The sequence below is a fragment of the Canis aureus genome, chromosome 11 (assembly GCF_053574225.1).
Source record: "Canis aureus isolate CA01 chromosome 11, VMU_Caureus_v.1.0, whole genome shotgun sequence".
Taxonomy (NCBI): domain Eukaryota; kingdom Metazoa; phylum Chordata; class Mammalia; order Carnivora; family Canidae; genus Canis; species Canis aureus.
In genome coordinates, this window is record NC_135621.1 from 67,757,681 (window position 1) to 67,779,471 (window position 21,791).

At 47.2% G+C, this 21,791-nt stretch overlaps 1 protein-coding gene across 3 annotated transcripts in view; it reads right to left on the reverse strand.

The window, feature by feature from the left end:
* The window catches only part of SPRED2 (sprouty related EVH1 domain containing 2), a 115,258-nt gene that overhangs the window by 72,060 nt on the left and 21,407 nt on the right, over nt 1-21,791 (reverse strand). Inside the window, exon 1 of one of the 3 annotated variants that reach the window (XM_077915656.1) lies at nt 8,410-8,447. The exons of the other annotated variants lie outside the window; for them this stretch is intronic. Within the exon in view, the coding sequence (XP_077771782.1) occupies nt 8,410-8,432 (23 nt within the window). The 5' untranslated portion in view covers nt 8,433-8,447. Of the gene's footprint in view, nt 1-8,409; nt 8,448-21,791 lie in introns of those variants that run through there. 3 annotated transcript variants of the gene reach the window in all.

The window sequence follows — 21,791 nt, forward strand, 5'->3', positions numbered from 1 at the left end:
CTACAGATTTCTACAGAACGGCCACCAGGAATGTCGCTCTCTCCTTCTAATGGCCACTTACGGAGCCTCCTAGGACCGTGCCAAGTCATCAGTTAGAGGAGAAATCTTGAGAGTTCCCTGAAGATCTGGCTTTTACATAAGAGAAGATGCCCGGGCCCTCTAGGGACGGAATTACAGAACGAGCTCGAGGGTGTCTGAACAGGAACTTCCATTAACCACCATTATGAAACCTACTGGCCAGACACAAAGGCTGCACATGTTGACTTTGGCAGTGGTTCCACAGGTGGCCCAGCTGGCGCAGCGGCAGAAATCTCGCCACCTCCTTGGCCGCTGCCAGCATCGTGGGGGGCATTGAAGGAAGGATGGTAAACAGGGGAGCCAGCACTGCCTTCTCTCGTCTTATGCCATCTGACGCGGGGTGGACAGAGCTGAGAGGAAGAGGGTGATCGATGGTTAATTCCCCACCAACTGCCGTCGGGGAAGTAGGACAAAGGCAAGAGCCTCGGATTTCCCTCACCTAGAAACTGTAAATGCCATCTCACTGCCCTTGAAATGATGACCTCTTCAGAGAGAATGATTGGGCCCAGTAGTTCTTTGGAGCAAGGAAGCAGAATGAGGTAGGGAGCAGAAGAGATGAACCATGACCACCACCACCCCTGAAATGTGAGCCTGCTCTATTATTCTTTAAGAGGAAGAAAAACATTGAAAATCCCAGATAGCTTCCTAAACATTCAGGCAAAGTTGATTTTTCCAGCAATTGGCAACTGATCATGCTCATGGGAGACAGCAAGGCCAAGGGGGGGTGGTGATACTGAATCAGAAAAGGCACAGGCGTTAACTTTGTGAGTTCTCTGATATTAGACGATCTCCTCCAAACTGAGTCAAGGAACATTCCTCTCCACCCCCCCACCCCACAGCCATTCAGTAACACTGACCACAAAAAGCAAGAGCCACCACGCTTTACTGAGCCACTGAGTAGGGCTGGACCACTGGTTCTCCCTCACGTCTCTGCTGGCGGGGGTCCACAACACTCTGCGCTTTTCTTGTTTACTGCATTCTGCACTTAGGGTGCACCTCCCCCTTCAAAATGTAAGGTCATCCCAGACCCAGACCGGTGCCGCCAACCTGGTAAGGTCTGAATGTAATCACAGATCTGTCAAAAATCGATGATCTCCATCCTTCCAGGATGGTTCTTCTCTTCAGAAGAAGAAAAACCAAGTTAACATGCTCAAGGTGTCTAAGGGAGGACCTTGCAGGTTTTGGACCTCCAGCCATCATCCTGTACATTTAGGGCACTTTGTGTCTCAGAAGTCCCAGGCATTCGGGCGCCTGGGTGGCTCCGTTGGTTAAGCGTCCACCTTCAGTTCAGGTCATGGTCTCGGGGTCCTGGGATCGAGCCCTGTATCCAGCTTCCTGCTTGGTGGGGAGTCCGCTTCTCACTCTCTCTCTACATTTCTCCACTACTAGGGTGCTCTCTCTTGCATGCATGCATAGATAAATAAATAAAAATCTTACACCCCCCCCCCCAAAAAAAAACAGAGTCCTGGGCATTAGACCATCCTTTCCAACCTTCATGTAGAGACCCACTTTCCCAACCACATTTCACTCAGCAAACATTTCCCACATATAGTTCTTTTAGAGCTACATTTTGCTTTTGTTTTTTAAGTTGAAGCTGGCTTCAATGTTACAGGAAAACACCTGGGTTATGAGGTACTCAGCAAATACCCTAAATATCTAAAAACCCCAACGTGGGGACTGAGGGGCTCCTCCCCTGTGAGAGGATGATTTTGTGGCCTTTTTGCTAAAAACCTCATGCAGAATGGGTTAAGTGGTAGGTACTCAATCGATGCTGGTCCCCTCACTCGTCACAGAATCCTGGAGACAGAAATTCCAAATGGCTACCAGAACAATCTCCCGGTTGGGCTGTCTTCACAGCTCTTGGTTGTGCTTTTCTCTTTCAGGAATACAGTCACCGTTCTCCAGCTACGACCATAGAAAATGGAATATGAACTCCCTCCAGAGGCTTCTAGTTTTCCCATCTAATAACTTGTAACCCTTATCGATTTTTTTGTACAAAATCACGGTAAGCACACCCAAGTCTCAGTTTACCAAACAGGGAACAGTTTATATATATATATAATATATATATATATTATATATATATATATTCAATTCTGATACCAGTAAGTGAAAAATACCAAAGTTTCAAAACATACCAGGTAAATGTTTCAAAACTATTTTTGAAGTAAATAAGGACCTATGTTGCAAGGTTAGGTAGTAATTCTGTGCATGTGAATTCCAGAGCGAACATACTACAGCATCTGGTTAACCAAAATCAGAAATATTTAAAATAATTAACCCTATGCAACCGAGAATGCGTATTTGTTTCCAGCATAGATCTAATAGCTTAGATCTTGTTAATTTTTAGTTAACAGTCCAGCTTAGACTGTTAACTAAAAATGCAAACTACACATACACATTTACGTAAAAAGGGAACTTATAAATACTGAAAAACCAGGGAGTTCGCAGTGAGGCTCGCGTCTTAAGCACAATGCCGGGTTAGTGCCTGGCACAGCCAAAAAGAACCAGGCCAGGGACTCACTCACGAGGTCTTCGGTGCCTTATTTTCATACTTGTTTAGGGGGAGAAGTCTAACCTGAGTGAATCCACGGCCTCCACGGAAGGATCACACGTCCCCCATCGGGGGCAGGGCAGGGACTTATCAACACCTGATAAACGAGGAGGGGTCAGGTGGCGCCCATCCAGGGCACCATGTGAGCAGGCTGCCCAGCCCAGCCCACGCCTGCCTCCCGGCTGACGTCTCTGTTCCTCCTCTATCCTGGGCCATGGTGAAATCAGTCCAGGCCCAGAGGCTTGCAGCTCCCTTTTCAGTGACTTCTGGAGCCCACAGGGTGAGGACCTTCATGAAGAACTCTATTGTTTGCTTGAATGAAGGTGACCAGTCTCCTCACTGGGGTGCTTACCATGTGCTTAGGGTGTGTTACCGCTGGGGCACTTAGTCCCTTGGTCCCATCCAAAGACTACTGACCAGTAAGACAAGGGGGCGGAGGAAAGGGAGACCATTTGTTCCCAAACGCATGCAAGCACACACACAGACGCACACACACTCACTCCTCTTGTGTTCTTGTCCTTTCCTGATACCCAAACCCTGGGATCCCTGTGTGGCTCAGCAGTTTAGCACTGCCTTCGGCCCAGGGCCTGATCCTGGAGTCCCGGGATTGAGTCCCACATCGGGCTCCCTGCATGGAGCCTGCTTCTCCCTCTGCCTGTGTCTCTGCCTCTCTCTCTGTGTGTCTCTCATGAATAAATAAAATATTTTTAAAAAAAAACCCAAACCCTGAGCACCTGGTCCAGTATAATTTTATATGTTACATTATAATATTATATATTCAGACTGTAACACAAGTTAAACTGTCTCTCTCAGTCCAGCTCCTAGCCCACCTTCCCCCCACTGTCCTTGGTTTAGAGGTGAACGGCTCTACTGGGTGGCCCCACAGGCCGCCAGTACCCCCAGGCAGTGCTGGTGAATCATCTGGGGGAGGGAGAGGGCAATTCTGCATTTCTAACAATTCCCCAGAGATGGTGGGCCTGCGGAGGGAGCTGTGGGCACAAGGGGCTCTGGAAATCTTGACTGGCTCAGCCAGTTCCCTTCCATGTAGCTTCTCAGGCCTCCATCCTTTCCCTTTGAGGATGAGAAGTCCTTTGTTTTGCCCCAGCATCAGGGATCCCCCTGGCAATTCTCCCCTGTTTTCGCCCCTGCAGAGGCCTCATCACCCCTTTGGGGTCAGCAATAAAAAGATGTATTATTAGTCCTTTTTTTTTTTTAAGATTTTATTTATTCATTCGTGAGAGAGAGAGAGAGAGGGAGAGAGAGGCAGAGACACAGGCAGAGGGAGAAGCAAGCTCCATGCAGGAAGCCCGATGTGGGACTCGATCCCAGAACTCCAGGATCACACCCTGAGCCAAAGACAGATGGCTCCATCACTGAGCCACCCAGGTGTCCTTTTCTTTTTTTTTTTAAAGGAGTATCTTGCCTTAGGAAACATGGTCTTTCCTCTGACTACTAAAAATTTTGAAGATATTCTACTTCTAACAATTTAGAAAGAATCATCTTGCTACATTACCTCCCTCTTCCCTACCAAAAAAAGTGTGTTAAGGGGAGGGAGAGTGACTCATACTTTTGAACTTTTTGGAAGGAAGAGTATAAAGAAACACACAGGTTCTTTGAAAACCTGACACACGAGGTCCAAATTTAAACTCTGTGTTAGCTTAACCGCCACGGTCCCATAAAGAAGGACCTAAACTGATTATTTGTCAAATAACATCTCTAAGATGTAAAAGCAAAAAAACACATTCCCTGCCCGGCCCCCCTGCTCCTCACACCTAAAAAGAAATGCAATTCTGTGCTTCCACATCATGGGTGAAGAATGCCACTACCCTCTCATTGTTCCGTTAATGTGACAAAAACAACCAGAAACTCTGGCAGAGTTCTCAGCAAGGTACAAGTTCAGACAATAGCTGAAGGTATTTCTTTTTGGTGAAGAAATGGAGCTGCTCTAACTTGAACGAGGGTTAGGACGCTCTTTGCCATGCATGGATTTTGAAGGAGCTGGAAATTCAACAGAAGCAAAACTGCATTGTAAGAGAAAACTGAAATACATTTTTAACACCTGGACAGTAAAGCAAATTTGTTGCAGAAGTGTTTAAGACAGATAAGCAAAAAAAGGAAACATACCACCTGTGATCCACCACCCAGAGATCACCACTGCTAACGCAGCAACATGCAGGGACCAGGGGCTTTGAGCAAAAGGGAGGATGGATATTCTAAAATACTTCACCTCATCCCCGTGTTCAGACTCATCTGGAAATGTGCACAGAGTCCAGAACCATCGTGGAAGATTCCAGCACCTACAGAAATGTCTGCTGGTCTGGGCAGAGGAGCCAAAATCACCTTCAGAGAAGAGGACGGCGGATGAGCCAGACTCAGCAAAGTAAAGGAAAAGGAGAAGTGTTTCCAGAAATAACTACAGCTGCACCTGGACCCAGCCCTATGCCACAAGATCATGTGGCAAAACTGAAAGAGCTCTATCACCAGAGGCCAGCGACTCTGCTATGGAAATCCCCAGCCCAGGCTCCGGACGGGGAAGGTGTTTCCTCTGGCTGAGGTCAGTGGCGGCCCCGGCATGACGGGGGCTGCAATGAGGAGCAGCAGTGAGCTGAGGGCGGCCAACTGGGTGGCCAGGTAGGGGCGAGAAGGACATAAACGTCAAGAGGGGGCAGCAGCAGACGTGGCCGGAGCGGGGCGAGGGTCTGCAGAGATGCAGCCGGTGGCGAACAGCCCAGGCGGGCTGCGCTGAGAGCTGTGGGACCGAGCTGTGGGACCGTGCGCCAGCTGCTCCATTTCTCTAGGCCTCTGTGAATGGGGATGCGACAGCGGTACTTCTTCCTTCCACGGGCTGGGGTGATCAGACAATGGTAACCACCTAAAGAAAGCATCTAGAATGACACTGGCTACATTTAAGGTTTTACCGATGTACTTTTTCCTGGGTTTTCTAAAATAAGCCACATTCATTTTATCACCAGAAAATCTATTGCCTGATTCCCAACAGGCCCCATCAGCTTGTCCCTTGTCACCTGATCTTTGGCCTTTCCTGCCAAATGACACAAACGCCATCTCAATAGGCAAACATGTACACTAGAGTGACCAACTGTCCAGAGTAGGGCTCTCAGTAGCTAAAACCAGGGCAGTGCCGGCCAAACTGGAACAGTTGGTCACCTCAATATATACATAAAAGAATAAAGAAGGAAACAAGACATGCCTTTGACACCACAGCTCAGAAATGGACCATAACAACCAGTGCTAACAGTGTGATGAGGTTCTTTTTGGTCCTTTTGTTACACATATATTTTAGGGAAAATTTGGATAGTGATAGGTAGAAGTTTGGGGTTTGTTTTTTTTAGATTTTATTTATTTATTCATTAGAGACAGAGAGAGAGAGAGAGAGAGGCAGAGACACAGAGGCAGAGGGAGAAGCAGGCTCCCTGCAGGGAGCCCGATGTGGGACTCATCCCAGGACCCTGGGGTCATGCCCTGAGCCAACAGCAGATGCTCAACCACTGAGCCACTGAGGCGTCCCCATAACGAGTAGTTCTACAACAGTTGTTTCCTTGTGTGGCTTTAAACCCATTTTAGAGATGAAGAAGCCCAGGTTCAGAAGCAGCTTGCTCAGGACTCCCCAGCTGGTAAGTGCCAGAGCTGGGGTTGGAACCCGGATTTCTCTGACTGCACCACGGCTTTCTGCTTTCATTGTCTGTCTCTGTCAAAGTTCTGTATCCTGTTTCCCGCCAATGCTGTATCATTAGTAATAATTCCTTGAACAAACTAAAGCTGCATGCTATCGGACCATGTGGATGATCCATGTGGCTTAACCAGTCTTCTATGCTCTTACCAACATTTTTGACCCCATGTAACTTTAAACACCTCTGTCCATAAATGTGTCTCCTTAGAATTATGATCTTCAAATTTCTAGAAGAAATTTTGAGTAAAGATGGTGAACTTAAAAATATATGTATAGGGATCCCTGGGTGGCGCAGCGGTTTGGCGCCTGCCTTTGGCCCAGGGCGCGATCCTGGAGACCCGGGATCGAATCCCACGTCGGGCTCCCGGTGCATGGAGCCTGCTTCTCCCTCTGCCTATGTCTCTGCCTCTCTCTCTCTCTGTGACTATCATAAATAAATAAAAATTAAAAAAAAATCTTAAAAAAAAATATATATATGTATAAATAACCAAATTGCTTTCCAGAAAAAGTACACTAAATTCTACTTGCAAGAGCAGTATATGAAAAATGTCCCCTCACCAGGCATAGCACCATCAAAAAAATTTTCTATTCGATCATTATTAACAATTGAAAAATGCTATTGTTCCATTGTATTACTTTAATAATTTGTGGGGTTAACTTTTTGTTTAGCCAAGTCTCCTTCTCCTTTAACCAGTTCGCTTGGCATTTTTAAAATATTAAAGTAGTCTGTTTCTCTAGTGGTTGTCTTAGTGTCTTTTTTGGCAATTTCCTAAACTTTTCACAGCTTCGTATTAACTCCATAAATCACAATTGAGGCAGACGTGTGTGCGCACGCGCATGCTTATGCGTCTGTTAAATCTGTCTATGCTGTCATGCAAACAAAAGCCTGGAAACTTGTCAGTGATTCTTCTGTAATTCCTTCCAATACTTTTATGTGTGGGCAATCCTTCCTTTAGAGAGTAGTTAAATATCCACTCATGTGTTTGGTTTATTTTTTTAAGCTTTTTCTTTTCTATTTACCTGGCGGTCTTGAAGTAAAATGCGAGGTGAGGCTCTACATTCGAAGGAAATCATAAAACCCAGGGTACAATAGACTTGTGTTGAAATGAGGAAATGGTTAAGAGATTAAATCCACACGATATAAACCGGGGATTTGCATGAGACCTACTCTCAGTAATGAATCAGCTCATTAAAAAGCTCTGCTTGACAATGAATAGGATTAATCAGAACAGGCCAGGGACACTCAATCCTCTTCCTACCCCAGGCCCTATTCTAGTCTTCCTAAGTGGTGTTGTGGTGGATTGCAGGAGCTGAGCAGAAAGGATGAAGGATGGAAGCAGAGTCCGAAGGAGCCTTGGGGTCCTTCGGGCACTTCCGGGCCCCAGAGCTCAATGGCCAAGAGATTCTACTTCTGTCACTAAACAACAGGAAATAAGGAACAGTGAGGAGCCGGTCAAGAGTTCAAAGCAGATCTCCCCGACTCCTTCTCAAAAGGCAAAAAGATCAGGGAACTAGCCATTTTTCTTCCATGAAGTTATTGCAACAGAGATAAAAACGAGGCAGCGCGTTATCCAAAATAGTGCTGGGCAAAGCCTTCCACCGCCTTTCCGACAAACGCACAGAGATGCTGTTCTGTTGTGGGAACAGGCAGGAAACGTGGCACCTCTCCCCAGCCTGCCCCGCCCGCTCCAACTCCTACCTGATTTCCCAAATCCGGAGCCAGAAGAGTGCAATTTTACCCACCCCTATTTGTTGTTGAATCGTCCTAGTTTTTTCCCCTTTCCCTTTGCAAACCTACACATAGGAAAGGGATGTACCAGATACAAGGATGCTTTCTGGTGTTTCCTGGGCTGCGGCCCACTTCTCCAAACAACTCTCTCAAATATCCTCTCCTACTACGGGGCAGATAGGCTATTCTTTTTTGGAGAATTCATTCATCATTCATCTATTCATTCAGTAATTATCATTGCCAACTGTCCGACTACTCGTGAGAATGAAAGCAGAAAGCCGTGGTGCAGTCAGAGAAAGCCGGGTTCCAATCCCAGCTCTGGCACTTACCCAGCTGGGGAGTCCTGAGCAAGCTACTTACCTTCTGAACCCGGGCTTCTTCATCTCTAAAATGGGTTTAAAGCCACACAAGGAAACAACTGTTGTAGAACTACTCGTTATGGGGACGCCTCAGTGGCTCAGTGGTTGAGCATCTGCCTTCAGCTCAGGGCGTGATCCCGGGGTCCTGGGATAGAGTCCCACATCGGGCTCCCTGCATGGATCCTGCTTCTATGTCTCTGTATCTCTCATAAATAAATAAAATCTTAAAGAAAAAAAAAAAAAAAAAGAAATACTTGTTATGTGTGAAAAATACCCAGGGAAGAAAACTGCAGAATGTCACCCAATAGTGACTGCTGCTTGGGAACAAAGCTTTCCCTATGCCATAAGTACCCGTGGATGAGAGGCCTCGTCATATGTAAAAAATTTTGAAGTCCAGCAAATGATTTAAATTCTCATTTCCTCCTAGAAACAGATTGACCACAGTTCAACAACTAAGCAATTATACATCATTAGGTTTGGAAAGATGACTCCACAGACAAATCCCTGCTTTTAAAATGCATAGGTCTCTGGCAAAGAGTGCTCCCTCCACAGGGTGAGCACACCCGGGGGGTGGTTGTGGGTACCCCACACAGGCCTCCGGTCTGATGGAAACCTGCAGACCGTTGTGAGTGGACACGAGCAAGCGCTCAACAGATCCTCTATGGCCAAGAAGCCTTAATAAGCTCCCACACCAAGAACTGCTGCTGAGCCAAATCTGAGGCGCACACACGATCTGAAGACTGTTGCTTACCACTGTTTCATAGACACACGATCAAACGTTCACCTGACCCACCTGAAGAGAGCAGCACATTTCTCTCCCCTCTCCTGGCATGTACTAAACACTCAAGGGGACAGGCCTCCTTCCAACATGTTCCACCTCTGTCCCACACCCCTGTGCATTTCTATGATATTAGGATTGCTAGAAGCCGTGTCCAACTCATTATCTCAATTTTCCGCACACCAAGCCCATTCCGATCACAGACTCAAAGAAGGGGGAATCCAAAGGACTCAACATTCAAGTACTACGCAGCAGAGTTTCTTCCCTGGATATGAAGGGGGGGGGGGGGGGAGCGCCAACTTTGAAGCACTCCATTTTCACATTATGCTACTTCCATGTCTTTTTCTTAGGCAAGTTTATACCAATCATAGGATTTTTATTCCTTTTCTGAACAAGGAAAATGAAGAAACTGCCTCGGCTCCAGGTTGATTCTAGCAGCAAGTGTAAAATACAGAGCTGCCTATGACCAGGACTTTGCCACATTCAGCAGCTTCTCTCCATTACTGGCCCCTCCTGAGCCATCACCCTTGGCTATCCACCCGTGTGCCCGTCCTGGACTTGCCTCATTCCATCCCTCGGTCTTCTCCGGCCTCAGATCCAAGTGTTCAGCGCCGCCAAGGCCGCAGCCCCAGCTCCCATCCTCCACACTCTTCTCTTACCACCTTGAATCCCCGTGGACCTCGAGCATTGCTGAGTCCAGCGCTCAGAGGCCTTGCCCCACGTGTGGGCACCTGTAGCAACTGACCCTGCTCGGCGGTTACGGGGCTGGAAAGGATGGCCACGGGCCCCCTTCGGCTCGCGCTGCCTTGGGGCTCTCTAGCACCTGTACCCCACAAGACGGAAGTCAGAAACCTGTGCGCCCATCCTGTCGCCCCCACTGCTCCCTCCCCTCCCGGTATCACCTCTGTCCCTCATCTCATGGCTCCTGTGGTGGCCTGACTGCTCTCGCTGCCCCCAACCTCAAGTCTATCTCACACACTATACTCTATTCCACTTCCAACAAGTCACTTAACCCCTCTCAACTTTTACTGTTTCCTCGTGGGTAGAGGGGGAGCCCACAGCACCTCTCTTATAGGGCTGTCAGGACCATGAAGTGGCAGTAGAGGTATCAGGCACCCGGCTTAGGGTGTGGTGTGGAGTGATGAACTCAGATCTTTCTGCCTGAGAGCTGGGACCCCTGCTGCGGCCACGTCACACTCCATTATAAGCCTTCAATGGCTCCCTGCTGCTTACAGAGTAATTAGCTCAGCAATCAAGGTTCTTTCTTCCATCTGCCCCCAAAGCACTTTTTGTCAACTTTACCTTTCAAACTACTCCTCTTCCCCTCAAATGATCTTTTTTTTAGGAAATTCTTTTTTTTTTTTTTTTTAAGATTTTATTTATTTATTCATGAGAGACACAGAGAGAGAGGCAGAGACACAGGCAGAGGGAGAAGCAGGCTCCATGCAGGGAGCCGGATGTGGGACTTGATCCCGGGTCTCCAGGATCACACCCCAGGCTGATGGCGGAGCTAAACCACTAAACCACCAGGGCTGCCCTCAAATGATCCTTTGCTTAAGCTAATGCCTGTTCTATCCTAGAAGCTAGAACTCTGAGATCTGGAATTAGACTGTCTTGGGTTCAAATCCCCACTCATTACCTACTTAGGAGTTTCCTTGGGCAAGTTATTTTGAATGCTCCAGGACTTCAATTCTGTAGTAGGAAAAAAGTTGCTATGACATTTAAATGGGAAAACCAAGGTGACAGCTCAGCCAAGTGCCTCCTGGGCTACAGCGAGAACTGAATAAGCAGCGATGATCCTTTCTCCTAATTCGCCATCATCCTCTTGCTTTGCAGCGCACATGCTACACACCTCTGCCGGAAACACCTCCTCTCTGCAGAGCTGAGCCTGGCCTTAAGGCTCAACTCAAATGTCACTCTCTCCATGAGGGTTTACTTGCAACCCACCCATGTAACGAATCTCCTTCCCCTTCCAAACACCTACAGCACATGGCGCTATTCTTGGGCACTTCGTGGGAAAAGCTCCCGTGTGGCTGCCCTACTGCAAGTCGTCCTCTAGGTGACTGACAACATTTATGGACAGGCCCTACCTCTGATTCATCTTTGTGCTCTCCACAAAGTCCTCCATATGGCAGAAAGTTGGTAAATATTTGCTCACCGAAAGAACAAATTTTTGGAGGAAAGGCAAGAGGGAGTTCCAAGCTTTGAAGACTAAGGACCCAGTACCACAGTGTAACTGAGCAACGGGACAGAGATGGATCTGTCCTGGGACACGCTAGAGAAGTAAAGAATGTTTTATTCCTAAGGAGCACTGAAGCCAAACTATACAAAGTAAAGTGAAGTCAGCCTCCTCCTGTCTACTCCAAGTGAAGCATGGCTGCCTCTCCAGAGCCAAGAGTGGCCGCCATTTTAAACAAATAAGTCACGCTGCGTCTGGGCCCAAACAGCCCTCAAGGCTTCAGCCCTGAGGGGAGGGACTCTTGACTATCATGCACTTGAAAAATTAGATCTTTGATCCCAAGAGGCTATTCTAAACTTCTAACCAGGCCTGTCTGCTTTAGCAGTTCGCTCCTTAAAAGCATGTGTTGGTAGCAAGTACAGCTGCATTCTTAATCACTTACACCCCACAACCAACTAAAGATAGCTTGAAGAGGTCTGCCATATGCCAAATTCTTCTTTTAAATAAGAACACAAGAACCGTTCATGCAAGAAAAATTCAGTCATGGCCATCAGAAGAGAATAAAGGAAAAGGATTTGACTTTTCTCTTTGTTTTGAATGAAAGAGACGTAGGAAAATTCTGATAGAGAAATAGATGCACATTGCATCCCGGCACCCCCATTCACTGGGCTTATATGGTCTTATGTGACCTGGCTGGACCCCCAACACTGATGAGAATCCTGAACATGATCCAGGTCCTGCCAGAAATTAGCCAATTACAACGCCAAATAATACACACAGCCCTCACAACCACCATACTGAACAAATGGCAAGGTTAACTTTTCTCATTGGCAACCACAGTAGGCTTGGATCTGCCTCTTTTCCTTTTTACCCAAACCCTACCGACCCATCGAGGCAAATACAATTCCTTTCTCTTCTGTGAGGTTTCTTTGAACTGCATAAACCAAGATAACCTCCCCTTTTGCGCCATCAAATTCCAAGGTTTTTTGTCACCTTTTTGGGCCCTTTGCTCCCAATACAAGGTAACCTGTAATTATATTTAATTCAGACTCTGGCCTTTAAAAAAAAAAAAAAAAAAAAGATTTATTATTTGATAGAGAGCCTATGCACGAGAGTAGGGGGTGGGGTGGGGGAGTGGGGCAAGAGCAGAGAGAGTCTCAAGCCGACTCCGTACTGGGCACAGAGCCTGACCTCACAACCCAAGATCACCACCTGAGCTGAAACCAAGAGTTGGACTCTCAACGATTTAGCTACCCAGGAGCCCCGACTCTGACCTTTCTAACTAGATTGTCAATTTCTTTTTTTTTTTTTTTTGCAAGATTTTATTTATTTATTTGACACATATTAAGAGAGAGAGAGCAAGTGAGCACAAGCAGAGGGAGGAGTGGCAGGCAGAGGGAGAGGGAGAAGCAGACTCCCCGCCCAGCAGGGAGCCCAATGCAGGACTCAATCCCAGGACCCCGGGATCAAGACCTGAGTCAAAGGCAGATGCTCAACTGACTAAGCCACCCAGGTGCCCCTAGACTGCCAACTTCTTGAAGACAGGAGTCTTAGTGAGACTTCTTTAGTCATGTCACTTCCTCCAAAGGAATAGCCCCTGACAGGCCTACGCCCAAAGTGGTAGAGGATACAAGTGTGAATATCTTTCCAATAAAGCACAACCCTTGTGACATCAATGTGAGCACTTATCTACTGGCTTTCTCACGTTTGGCACTCTTCCATCGCCCGAGTTCCTCCACGATTCTCCTCTTCATGCCTTCTTGAATAGTTATAGGACATTTTCATTAAATCAAGATTTGGTGATACACTGGTATAATTAGATATTTAGAGCTGAACTTGTATAATTCGATAGTTAAAATTTTTGCAAGTTTTTTTTAAAAAGAATTTATTTATTTATCCATGAGAAACACACACAGAGAGAAGCAGACTCCCTGTGGGGAGCCCAACGCAGGATGAGATCCCAGGAGCCGGGGATCACGACCTGAGCCAAAGGCAGACACTCAACCACTGAGCCACCCAGGTGTCCTGTAACTTTTTATTCCTACATGAAAAATGGCCACCTTGTGTTTAGTTTTCTATGTATCAAGGACTGTTTCATCTGCAAACTGGGCCAGAGCTGGAAAATATTCTTGTGATAGAATCAAAAGCATTCCTACCCTTAGTGCCATCCCTTCTGGGACCACCTTCCTGCATCCCCACCATCTAGATGAACGGCTCTAAGGGCCTGAATGTGTAGCTGCATTGCCAGGGACTCTCCATTTCTGCCCTGTGTTAGACCCTCGTCCCTTGATTTCACGGTGTTCCCTTTTTCTTTCTCCCTTACTCTGTCTGATGCAACATTCTTCTTCTCCCTGTTTTTTGGTTCAGACTGCATCTGGAATCCCTGCTTTTCGGATTCTGTAGCAAAAACTTCCATCTATCCCACCCCCAACCTTGCACCACCCACCCAGGCACGCAGTTGGGTTTCAGCTTTCTCCACTCTGCTAAATCAGCATTCACGCAGTGGCATTCCATCTTGCAAAATTTGGCTGATATCTCTCTGGGAGGTTTCTGGGTTTATACTGTTTTTTTATTCCTTATGTCATTTTATTAGAGCTTTGGGAGGAAGTAGAGATATATACACTTGTTCAATTAACTATGTTCAACCAGAAGTCAACAACTAAATGTTTACAAGTAGAATTACAAGGTCGGTCACCATGTCTCCTACCATTTTTCCCCCTTCTGGCATCAAATATAAAGACTTACAAGTAGCAAGAGCTCAAGAAGTATTTGCGAAAAGCGGTGGGTCAATATATGCGAACATTTAGACCACCCACAGATTATTAACTGCAACTCTGAGGATTAAAACATAAGAACATCTGTTCGTTTTTTTTTTTTTAAGGTAATTCTAAAGGCACGCTCATTTCCTAAGAACTCTGACATCACAAGGAGGGTCGGGTGCTTTATGCAGACCTGTAGCTGCAGGACCTCACTTTCTGATACTCTGGAAATTTCTTTATACTACAACAAAACAAAGCAAAAAAACCTTTAGAAATTATGTTTACCTTATTTTTTTGCTTGTTGCCCCAACAGTAGTAAACACCAATGCTGGTAGAACTCTAAAGTTCTTTGCATTTAAGACAAAGTCATTCATTTAGGCAACAAATACTTAGGATTCTACTATATTCAGGTACTTTCTAGTAAGTATTACCATGCACTAGAGCAAAGACAAAGATGGATGGAGAGATAGACCATGAACATATAACTCAACAGACAGTGATTAAATCCCACACAGATTTAAAACTGGGTGATGTTACAGGGTGACCAGGGTCAGGAAAGGCATCCCAGGGGAGTGGTATTTAAACTCAGATACAATTATGAAGGAGCCAGTGATGGGAAGAGCAGGAGGAACAGCATTTAGTCAGAAGGAATGGCCAACACCAAGACCCTGAGACAAGAAAAGAGCTGGCCTGGCTTCCACAAGAATGGTGCCGGGGAGGACAATGATCGATCCAGGCCCACACAAGAATCCAGGGATTAAGTAAAGCAGGTCAGAAGTTCCCAGGGAACAAGAGACATGAAACAATATGGTTTCTGTAAACATCACTTGACTACCCTGCAGAAAATGTATTATACAGGGGCAAGAGGGAGGCAGAGTGCCAGAGGGCTCCAGCAGTGCTTCAGGGGGAGGATCGTGAAGCCTGACCAAGAGACAGCTGCAAAGAGGTACAGGGAGCAACTTTATTTTGTCATGAAGGAACAACCAGTCTGTTGGATGGATTTGATGCAAACAGGCAGTACAGGAGAGGGGATCAAAGATAACCATGACATTTGGGATCCGGACCACTGAGGGAATGCCGGTGTCATTTGTCAAGACAGGGAAGGTTGGGTGAGTGGGCTGCCCACTCTCTGGGGATCAGAAGTTGTTTCGGACATTTGAGTTTAGATGCATGCTAGACCTTCATGTGGCAATACTCAGACAAATCTGGAATTCTGGAAGGGCCAGCCTGGAGGGATCAACCTGTGCATCATCTGCACCCAGATAGTATGCAAGGCCATTGGACTAGATAAACCATTCAGGCAAGCCTGCAGAGGGGAAAAAGGAGAAGGGCGCAGGTTTGACCCCCGGGGTGTCCCAGCACTGAAGTGGGTAAAGCCTTAATTAGTGAATGAACAGTAATTCCTATCATAGCTCACTATGCAATCACAGCCTCGTTAAGATAAACTGCAAGTTAAGCTCACACCTATATTGTTGCCCGATTTAGAGAAATGGGACTCCCACAAAGTAGCTGCATCTGAAGAAATTCTCTAAAAACTCAAAATTATTAAAATCAACAGGCATGGCACAGACACGGCAAAGAATTGCAATTAAGGTTTTTATTTTCGAGACTCCCAGAAAAGTGTGATTCTGTACTAACCGAAAAAGGTCAGACAACGATAAGCCCATAGGGTCAAATTGAGAAAGAGAAATGAATCTACCTTGTTTAGGGCATTTTATGCTTCTGCCCGAGGATTTTACTGGCACAGCCCGTACCTTTTGCCAACACTGCAAAAAGTGACATTTGATTTACATCCAAAAGCCCAAACACATTCCCAAAAGCCAAATGTAAAGCACCAGACTTCACTAAAGGTCTACAGGGAATCTCGCAATGTCCAAGCTTCTAGGAGCAGCGATGCTAGGCAGTGCCGTATTAACCATGCACAAACCAAGCAGCCCTCCACAGGGAACAGCGATTTCCAGAAGAGACTAGGTATAGAAGAGTCAACATGTAGAATGACGTATGTAGACATCTTTAGAACACAAAGAAAAACCTCAAAATACTAAAGAAAATTCAAATCTCGCCACTCCAAGTATGGTCCCAAGAAAGCAGCAGGAGCAGTATCAGGAAAGTTACTAGAAATGCAGGGTCTGAGCCCCTCCACCCCAGACCTGCTGCCTGGGAGCCTAAAGCTTAGCCAAACCCATGGGTGATGCACACGCACAGCAAAGCCCGGGCTAGGAGGCCTGGGCGTCCTGGCGCTGGTTCAGCACCGTGATCACCAGGTGAACAGAGTATCTCAACACAGCCTCAGCAGCAGCAGCATAATCAAGTTTCTGAAAAAGGGACGTTCACGTTACTGGTGTTCCCCTTCATTGTTTTAAGGATTGTGTGTAGGCAGGCAACCGTCAAATGAAGTTAAAAGTCTGTAATCAAATATACTCGCAAAATGAATCACATATATTAAGTATATTAATAAACTGCATGGTAAGTAGGTATAAAAACAAGTTTATACAACGTGTTCGTGACCAAACCGAATGTTTTAAAAGTCTTTCTCCTCTCCTTATTGGATGGCTAAAAGGTCTCAGTAATGCCGATTTTCTCAGGGAGTTTCCTCAAGGAGCACACATGATTTCATGTAGACACTCATTCATACTATATCCCCCCATTCGCTCCCTCAGCAGATCCTGCCGGGCTCCTAGCATGCCAGCCACTGCGCACAATGAACAAACCAGGCAAACTGCCCTGACCCCTCGGAACTAGACCCTACTGTGCACAGAGTGGACCCCGGGGTCTCTGAGAGCTGGAGGGTCAACAGACCCAAGTTTGGGACCCAAGACCACAGAGAAGCCACTTATCAGACAAAGAGTATAGGTTTTCAGATCTACAAAACCGCATGTCCACTCCTTATAAATGCACACAGCCCAGTCATCCCACACACCACCTCCTTCCCCAGCTTGGACATCAGCCTTTCCTCCTGCCCAACGCATCCCTCCTTACCCAGCAACTGGCCGGAGAAACCTCTGTTGGACCCACCTCGTGTAGGTCCAGGCACGTGCTCCCTAACAGATCCTGGCCCTTTTCCATGCGTTCTCCACTTTCTTTGGTTACACGTGTGACTTAAACACGAGGTCATAAACATGATTAGATTACGATAACGGCAGCCTGCTAATCTTTAGCCTTCGTGCTTTCTTCAGTGCCAGGTGTCACTTGTAACTGTGCCTATATCAGCCCATTTTCCGGAAAAGAAACTTAAAGGCCTGGAGTCAGCAGCTTCTCTAGGTCACGTGGCTAACCAAGAGCCAAATCAGGGCTCTGTTCGCCTGCTTACAGCACTTTCAGCTCCGTGGACAAAACAGGGATCTAGGGAACCACCCCAATACCTACTGCATCTTTCCCTTTATCATTCAAGTATCAGTAAATGAGGGTTCCTTGCCACACATCTGCCTTGGTTCTTCCTCTTGCTTAGATCTGGCCTCAAATATTCCACTAAAATTTTTTTTTAAAGATTTTATTTACTTATTCATGAGAGACACAGAGAAGAGAGGAATAGACACAGGCAGAGGGAGAAGGCGGCTCCATGCAGGGAGCCTGATGTGGGACTCGATCCCAGGACTCCAGGATCACACCCTGGGCCAAGGCGGCGCTAAACCACTGAGCCACCCGGGGATCCTCAACCACTAAAATGTTTAATGGTGATTCTTTTTTTTCTTCATCACAAACCCGTCACACATTCCAACTGTGAGTGATGTCCAAACCAGCAGGGCGAAAATGCTCCCCTCCCTCCCAAGTATGTCCAATACACACACCTGAACTCAATGGGACTTCAGCACCCCCCCCCAAAAGATTAATCAGCACCACGGGGCTCCTGAGAACACAAAAGACTATTTTGTGGGAGTAATGCCGCACTGCAATCTTCTTTTCTGTGATTACACCTCATTTTATAACAATGTTCAGACATTTGGTTGGAGCAAGTATAGTAATTACATTTCTCACTTTGAACTAATTTAAGCAGCTACATCTGAGCTCCGCCACAAGTCCTCAGGCTCATCCACCCTCCTCCTCCTCCTCCTCCTCCTCCTCCTCCTCCTCCTCCTCCCCCCTAGAGCATTCCTGTCTGAGGAGACCCAGGACCTCTTTGCTGAGTGACTGCTGCCCTTTCCCTTCGGGAACTCTTCCCGAATATCCAACCGAATCCCCCCAGCTGACCCCCTGCCATGGACAGCACACCCACAACCCTTTCTCCCAGGGACTCAAGGGGATGATCCCCGTGGGAAGGGAAAACAAGCAGGCCCAACCACACTCTCTCACCACTGGGTTTAACCCCCAAGCCTCAGGATCCTCCTCTGTAGCAACATGCTGCTTCCTGCAGAGGTTGTTGAGGGATACTCCTTGGAGCTGCTAATGCTGCACCGTGAGTCACAGGAGCAAGCACCTCGGCTCGGGGCAGGATGCCAGAGCCACAAACACCATCCCAGAGGCAGGAAAAACCGAACTTGTACCCCTAGAGAAAATGTGAGAAAACAGGATTTCCTAGTCCTCTCCACCCAAACCTACACCCACACACTCTCTCATCCTCCAACACCCTCCTTATAGTTCACTCTTCGTGGTGGTCAAGAATAATACACTGAAATGATAAAAACAGCAACACGAGCCACGTGCTCCCTTCCTCCTTCCATCAAAGAGCCTCGTTTTGCTCGGAGGGACCCAGTGTTCTGTCTCCTCCTGTCTGTGCACCCGGCTGTCTCCAAGACGCAAGGAGCTTTCAGAGAGGCCGTGACGGGCCTCCGGGGTTGTGGAAATGAAGCTCATCGTTACGCTCTGAACCGCACCTGGAAAGGTCCTGACTTTTTAAATCTCTGGAGAGGACTTGCAGAGGGGGGATGGAAGGTTAGGGCAGGTAGCAACACACACTTCAGACTCTGTTATTTCACTTTTTTTTTTTTTTTTTTTGGGCTAGGCGAATCAGCCCTCCTTGCTGCAGGTAAGAGACAGGCCAGAAATAGTTAACATCAAACTCCCCTTTGTTGGGAGCAAACCTGTTCCGCCAGAATGGCCTGATAAAGGGAGCCACCACTTCCTTAGAGATAAGATCCACCTTCCTGAGCGCTCAGGCCCACAAGTGAGAGGCAGGGCTCTCCAACCAAGCCCTGGGCAGCTCACGCAGGCTTCTGGTCCAAGTCACTGGACACTACTTGGGGCAGTAGAAAGTTTAGCCTCTTTCCCAAATGAGATACTCAGCTCCTTTATTCACAGCTCAAAGTCCCATGATGGAAAGTCTCTGACCTCACAGCCACTGTGAGCTAACAATGAGAAAACTCACAAATCACAAGTTCGTAGCAGAAACTTGAGATGGCTGCACATCTGTGTGCGTGTGTGTGGAGGGGTATGATTAATACCTACGCCTGAATTCAAGGAAAATCCATCAAATGATCATCTTAGGGCCATTTAAATGATCCTCAAGTAAAGATGTCGTGGGAGGGGGCTCAAATCCACTGCTACGTGGCCACAGATGCCAAGGAACTGCTGGTAAATCAAAGAGGTGGATACATAGCAAAGTCCCTCTCAACTCAAGGTTGGGGGCGGGGGTGCTGCCTATTTAAAGCGATTTTATGCTGAATCTTGGTGTACAGGGACTGTCACACACCCGCATTCATGTGCTTTTTTTTTTTTTTTTTTTTTTGCAAATCTAGATTTTGGTGTCTGGCTTGCTTAAATCAAAAGATCAGCTTGTATTTATTCTCTCTGGCTGGCGGACCCACCTGCCTTTGCACAGTGTCTGAAGACACTGTTATCCCCGCTCATGCTTCACCTCGGGGGCATGGGTCACCCCAGAACTCCATTTCGAGGGTATTTCTCCCTTTGGCTCTTGGGGGCGTCTTAAAATACTACTAATCCAAGAGTATGCGATGCTCCAGTAGTCCTTTTCCTTTCCGGAACAAACAATAAAAAAATATGGAAAGCCAGGCAAAGAAGCCAGAGGACTAAAGGGACAGAAGGGGAAAAAAAAAAGTCATCAAAATGTTGATGACCTGACCCGTGTATGGAGGGTAACTCCCCAAATGCCACCAACCCAGGCCGTGCCCCCTTTCTTCCTCTTTCCTGTGTCTCTGTCTGGAGTCCCCTCTGGAACCCTGCACATCACAAATCCTTGGCACAGCCTAGGAGACTGTCCGTATTCAATGAACCAGATAGATGAGGAGTCCTAGATCCCCCACGTCCACTCGCTTGGCTGAGACAGGATCGAGCAGTCCGCTTTCAGCGCCAGGGATAGCTGGATAGTTGCTCACAAAACCCGTCGTGGGGGCCCCTCTCCTTCCTTGCCGGCACCTTCTGAGCTGCTTACCCGAGCGAGCGGCATGATCCTTCCCTTTTGTTCAGCCCTCAGGCCCCCTCACCGAGATGAAACTGCTTTCTAGATGCCAGTCACACTCCGTAGTAGGCACCTCGGATGTGCCAGACGCCACAGCAGACACCGTCACGGGCTGTGTCTCACGGAATCCTCACAAGCCTCGTTTCATTAATACCATTTAAGAGATGAAGGTGCCCAAGTTTAGGAAGATAAAAAATGCAATATGAGGGGCAGTCAGAATCTGAAACCTCCCCCCCCACCTCTGAGGGGGAGACTGAGGCCACGGCGCTTCTCTGAACCAGTCACAGAGCTCCAAGCAAACTGACCAGAACCAGAGCCCCCTTCCAATGCTTGTGTACAGGATGCAAGGCCCGGGGCCCAGGAACTGGTCAGATTTTTAAAAATATTCTTTTGGCCCACAAACGTTGCCCTAATATTGGCTTTCATCACCCTTATCTTTTTCAGCCCCACCCTCCACAATACACAGTGGCTACCTCAAAATTCAGGGATGACCACATGACAGAGCACCTCTTCGGGGACCCATCAACTTATGTACATACATCATTTCAACTGATATTTAAAGCAGCCCAGGGGCACCTGAGTGGCTCAGCCGTGAAGCACCTGCCTTCAGCTGGGTCATGATCCCAGGGTCCCAGATGGAACTCCCCACCCCCAGGGGAGTCAGAAGCAGGGAGCCTGCTTCTCTCTCTCCGCCTCCCTGTCCTGCTCTGCTCTCTGCTCTCTCTCACTATTTCTTTCTCTAATTAAAAAGAAAAATCTTTAAAAAAAAAAAAAAAAAACACCCAGAAAATCTTAAAAAAAAAAAATAGCCTCACTTCTAGTAATGGGAATGTTGTTTCCTGATGAAGACTATTAATTTTAAATACAGGGGGGAGGCGGAATTTTAACTCCTATGCTGATGCCCGAAAATCTACAAGTAGCCTACAGTTGGCGGTTCCTCCTCCCTGCCCACACTGGGGCCCTCAGTGTGCTGGTGGCATCTGATGGTCCCTTCTCAGGCAGAGGCTCTTTCACATCATTGCTTGCACTCCCCATCCCAGTTTTGGGTTTTGTAAAGATTTTATTTATTTATTCATGAGAGAGGCAAAGACACAGGCAGAGGGAGAGAAGCAGGCTCCCTGTGGGGGGCTCAATGTGGGACTCGATCCCAGGACCCCGGTGAGCAGAAGGCAGACAGATGCTCAACCACCGAGCCACCCAGGTGCCTCCCCACTCAATCTCAGTGCTTAACCTAACTAAAAATGGTTCCCAAATCAAATCAAAAGAGGACCTAGCTTTTTTTCTCCTAAGGATGGGGCTTTTATAGTTAAGGCAG